Genomic DNA, 5,345 nt, shown 5'->3' on the forward strand with positions numbered 1-5,345 from the left:
ACTACTCAATAATGCATCCTTTTTACACCAAGCAATTTAGATTATCTACTAAATAAAAATGATTTTTCATCCCCCCCCCCCCCCCACCTCAAAATAAATAAATAAAAGGATTTTTATTTAAAAAAAAGAATAAAATTGAGAAGCAGCCACTACCTCGAACAGTACTTCAGCCAAGACAGGAGTGAAGAGTAATGGAAGCAGCAGTGAGAATGACAATTTTATTTTTGGTTCGTTTTGGGATGTTTATGTTTGTTATTATATTTGATTTGGTTTGATAATTTCTATTCTAGTTAAAGCAATATGAGTATGAGGATATGGTGTGTGAATTAGAGGAAACACGTATAACGCATGTTATTTTATAGGGCATAAGAGGACAAGACCTGTAATTAATTATCAAGCATGTGCTTGCTCAGAGGAATTGTGTGGCATCGTATTTTAATTTGGTGCAATTTCGGAGACATCCCTAATTATAATAAGTTGGAGAAATGTCACTGAAATTGCTCGTCATAGCTAGAGTGGCAAATCTTCATGACACGTGGGCATTTTTGCAGCTATTATTCCAAATAATCTTGTTACGTTATCAACACTATTTCTGTTAATTTCTACTAATTCTTATTTATAATTATATTTAATAGAAGTATTTTGTGAACATGTCTAATAAAAATATATTTTTATGGCTGTGTTTAATAGAAATGTCTTTAAAAATATATTTTTTAAATATGTCTCTTTATATATGTGTTTAAAATATAATAATTAATTATTATTGACAATAAATTGACAAATAATATGTTGATACTCTATACTTTTTCTATTCTAAATGAAAATTTAGAGATGAAATTTTTTTTTGCAAGAAAAGATATAAAAGGAGAAATTTTTCTAAGACAATTGAGAGAACTCTAGGAAAGATCTCCATCTCATCCTCAATGATTTTTGAATAATACAAATTTACTTAATTATTCTTAATATTTTAGATATTATTATAGATATTTTAATAATTTTATTTATTATATATATTTTTTAAGATTTATTTTATTTTTTATATTATGTCGTATTATTTTATTTTTTTAGATTTGGATGTTAAACATTAATTAATTTATTATTTTAGAATTTTGATAAGATATACTTATGTGTTGTTTCAATGTATTATATGTTTTATTAGAAATTTTTATAAAAATATAGAGAGATGAAAAATGAGAATTTCTGTAGAAATTGTAAAAAACAAAAAAAACAAAAAATGAGAAATGAGGCTCGGTTATTCCTTAGGATGGGAGATTAGAACGGGGATAGAGAAAATTTTAAAGTTTGGAGACGGAAAATAATGTTTTACTAATATTTTTCAAGAAATGATTTTGAGTATTACTCTTAAAATTAAATACAAGCAATCCACAATGTTATGCCTTTCCTCTAGGTCTTATCGATTCATTTTAAAGAGTTTTATTTTATATGTAAGAAGCTAAATAGTGGTTGCATGCATTATATATTTAATTTGGAGCAAGAAAATAAGTTATTATCATTAGCATGCTCTTAATGAACGTTAACACGTGATACTTCTGAGTAGTAGTGTATTGTTCTATATTTCTAGTAGATTAATTTTAGGTTGGTCTAATTCTGAACCATGTGAAAACAATCACACACATGAAGAAACTATTATACCCTATGTCATTTCTTTGCTACACTAATTATTTGAACTATTTCACAAAAATAGGGGAGGGACCTGCCAAAACATGATGTAGGGCAACTAGCCCAATCTTATTTTGGGCTTTGTTTATTTAAACTCGAAGGGATGCGCTATGGAAGCCCAACTAATGGAAGTAGGAGGGCCCAAGTTTTGTTTGACAAAGAAAGGTATTGATGGATAGAGCGCAGTTTGGTAAGCCCAAGCCTCCAAATAATATACTGCCAGAAAAATGCAAATCCAAATGATGAGAAAATAAAAAGTAACGCTGCCCTGACCCAAAAAAAAAAGGGATACAACGTAAAGCTGAATTTCTGCAATTTTTTCTTCTTTTTGACAATATACCTCATTCCGGCAGTTTAATCACTAATTCGTAGATTGGAATTCCATTATTTTTTTAAAAATAAAAGAGGTCAATACACTAAAATGGAACAAAAAGAATCAAATGGAACAAAAAGAATCAAGCAACCAAAACAAATAGGTAATTTCAAGAAAGTAAAAAAAAAAAAAACAAAAAACACCCCATATCATTTCCGACAAAGTCATCAACAATACAAGGAGTGTATACATCTCCACTTATCACAGTTAAACATGTTCATATTGATGATTTTTTCTACACTTTTTTTTTATTCTAAAATACCCTCCTATTATTTTCCATCCAAATATTCCAGTCGATCGCACGAAGCATCTCAACAGCTGCTTTCGATCTTTTTTTTTTACGCGATTCTTCTGTCCAACTTAGAAAATGGTCCTTCATCGACCCCAGAAAAGAGCATAGTCGGCCAACCTCCATGGACAGACCCGTAATCATTTTGTCTGTTGCTTCTTAATTTGCATCTGGTATAAATTCTTCCATGGTCTATGGACCTCCTCTAGTAGGTAGCACTTGCCTATATTATTATAGGAACAGACCACTTTCTTTCACACCGGACACTCTTCCTTTATAAAACGCCACCACCACTCAAATAAAAGTGTAGTGTTACGAACTATAGCATCGCCAACTCCCAACCCACTTAACTTCTTCGGGGCCGCACCAATTTTCATCTCACTGAAGTCATATCATTCCTCCCATCCTCCTTGCTCCATAGAAATATTCTCTATAAAGAAATCAATTTCTCAACAGCCTTCGACATCTTATATAAGCTCAAATAATACACTGGCAAGCTATTTAAAGCTGATTTGATAAGCTCAAACTTCACAACTTTGTTTAGCACCTTAGCTTTTTCAGAGGTTTAATTTCTCTTCTTCCTTATCGATTATAGGCTTCCAGGTATTTGCCAACCTTGAATTAGCTTCTAAGAGGATTCCAATGTATTTAATTGGGAGGGTATCCTCCTTACAACCCCACAAGCTACACATACGTTGTGCCCACTGCTCTTCACAATTGATTAGAATCAAATTGGACTTATCAAAATTAATACCAAGCTCTGATATCAACTCGAACCAGTGCAACAGCCGCTTGTAATTTTTTATAGTCTCCTCTTCTGGTGGGCAAAACAGGATAGCGTCGTCTGCAAATTGAAGATATGACAGCTCCACACTGTCTTGACCAACCACCAGAGGAGAGATACGGCCGTTCTTGACTGCCTCATCAACCATCCTATGCAGAATATCTACAACTAGCATAAACAAGAAAGGAGAAAGCGGGTCACCTTGTCTCAAACCCTTTCTATTTTGAACGGTTTATATGGCGAACCATTAATCAAGACTGACATGGAAGCTGCGGTCACACACTTCATAACCCACGTCCTCCACCTGCGTCCAACCTCCATCTTTTGCGGCACAATATCCACAAAACTCCACTTGACTCTATCATATGCTTTTTGGAAATCTAGCTTGATTATGACTGCCTCCTTTTTCTCATTTTAAACCAGTGTACTGATCACACGCTATGAGGCCCCATCATGAATTTTTCTACCATTCACAAAAGTACTATGAGTCTCCTCTATTAATCCTGGCATCACTGTTATCATCCTCCTAACTAACACCTTCGAAATAACCTTGTACACATATCCAACCATATTAATAGGTCTAAAGTCTTTAATCTCTTTCTCACCAATGAACTTCGTTGCCAATGCCACCCAAGTTATATTGGAATCCGCTGGTAACCTGGATGTTTGAGAGAATCCCATCACAACTGCCGTGAATTCAGACCCAATTTCATCCGAGTACCTCTTAATGAAATATCCATCACAACCTAGCACCTTAGATGATGTATAATCCCACACTGCCTCTATAATCTCCTCAGCCAATGGCATCACCTCCAAGGTCACGGAGTCTTTCTCGTCTATCATGTCCACCAGACCATTTATGAACTCCAACATAAGAGAAACTTTCTAATGATATAACTCTTTATAAAACCCTCGAATAGCTATTTTTATTCTAACTTGGTTCCTTACCAGTCTGCCATTAACTACTAGAGTATCAATCCGATTAATCCTCCTTCTTGTCGACGCTATATTGTGGAAATATTTTGTGTTTTTTTTCATATCCTTTGCTTGTCGATATCGAGACATCTGCTTCCAGTGAACTTCTTTTCTCACATACCACCTCTCACAGCAAGTAACCAATGCCTTTTTTCTAGCCTCCATAGTTCCATCATACACTCCATTACCTACCATATCATCAACCCTCTTGATTTCTTTCTTAAACTTCAAAATCTTCTTGTTCATCTCACTAAAGTTGTCCTTATGTCATCTCTCCAAAGGAGCCGTCAACGCCTTCAATTTATTTGTGAACTGCATCTCCCCTAAACCTCTTTATTCCTCCTTAACCATTCTAAGAAAATTTTCATGTGTAAACCACGAATCAAGGCTATGGAAAGGTCTAGGACCTCCCCTCATTCTTTTATCTTCTATTATTATATGGCAGTGATGTGACAAGCCTCTTTATCTGCCTTTTAACCGAATCTCAGGAAACTCTTCCAACCATTTCATACTAATCATGACTGATCTATCAATACGACTGCATGAGCGGCCTCGAAACCACGTAAACTTGCGATCAGTGAGCGGCAAATTCACTAAGTGCATATCTTGTATCCAAGTCTTGAATTCTTCTGCAGACAACGGTAAACTAACAGTACCTTTTTCGTTTCTCCACATGCACTATCTCATTAAAGTCTCTCATAAAACAGCAAGGAACCTGACACAATTTAGCTATATAACTCAATTCCTCCCATACATTGTTCTTCTTTTCTCTATTATGCGCACCATAGACCAAGTAAAAAGCACAGTTGAAGCTATTCTTTAACAAGACTTCTTCAATACACAACCACCTTTCTCTCTTATAATTATAGCAATTATTTATTTTTAAAAATATCTCATCTCATATCATCAATCGTCTATCGGATGCACCATCAGATCGAAACTTCATTTTAAGAGTTTATCATTAACTAATGAGTTGCTGTATACACTAGACAGGATTCGAATTTATGATATTTGTTTAAACATATTTTTGAGCTAATTACTAAACCAATCGAATTTAAGGTGTCGAATTTGCAATTTTGACTGGTAGTTTGGTTGGGTATTACCGAAGTTAGTTATGAGGAGCGAATGAACAATAAAAAATAATATTATCAGCTATCAAAGGAAAAGAGAAACTAGAACTGTAAGTTGACCATTTGATTATAAGCAATGTGTTTTTGAAAGAGTAAGCGCAAAGTATGTGTAAA

The 5,345-nt window shown here is 34.1% G+C and overlaps 1 protein-coding gene across 1 annotated transcript; it reads right to left on the reverse strand.

The window, feature by feature from the left end:
* Nucleotides 1–2,899: 2,899 nt before the first annotated feature.
* On the reverse strand, nt 2,900–4,347 carry LOC130979502 (uncharacterized). The gene is made up of 4 exons (XM_057902958.1): nt 4,075–4,347; nt 3,676–3,990; nt 3,389–3,528; nt 2,900–3,275 (listed from the first exon to the last, which is right to left on the reverse strand). Exons 1-4 carry the CDS (start codon nt 4,345–4,347, stop codon nt 2,900–2,902), a joined length of 1,104 nt encoding a protein of 367 aa, XP_057758941.1.
* Nucleotides 4,348–5,345: the final 998 nt, after the last annotated feature.

Source organism: Arachis stenosperma, chromosome 5 (assembly GCF_014773155.1).
Source record: "Arachis stenosperma cultivar V10309 chromosome 5, arast.V10309.gnm1.PFL2, whole genome shotgun sequence".
Classification (NCBI taxonomy): Eukaryota; Viridiplantae; Streptophyta; class Magnoliopsida; order Fabales; family Fabaceae; genus Arachis; species Arachis stenosperma.

Excerpts from the sequence above, each read along its gene's own strand:
- LOC130979502 (XM_057902958.1), bottom strand. The coding sequence starts at position 4,347 with ATGAACAAGAAGATTTTGAAGTTTAAGAAAGAAATCAAGAGGGTTGAT. Across the intron at positions 3,529-3,675 it reads TGGTTGGATATGTGTACAAG|GAGGCAGTCATAATCAAGCT; the intron begins GTTATTTCGAAG and ends AATGAGAAAAAG. Across the intron at positions 3,276-3,388 it reads TGTGTGACCGCAGCTTCCAT|GATGGTTGATGAGGCAGTCA; the intron begins GTCAGTCTTGAT and ends TATTCTGCATAG.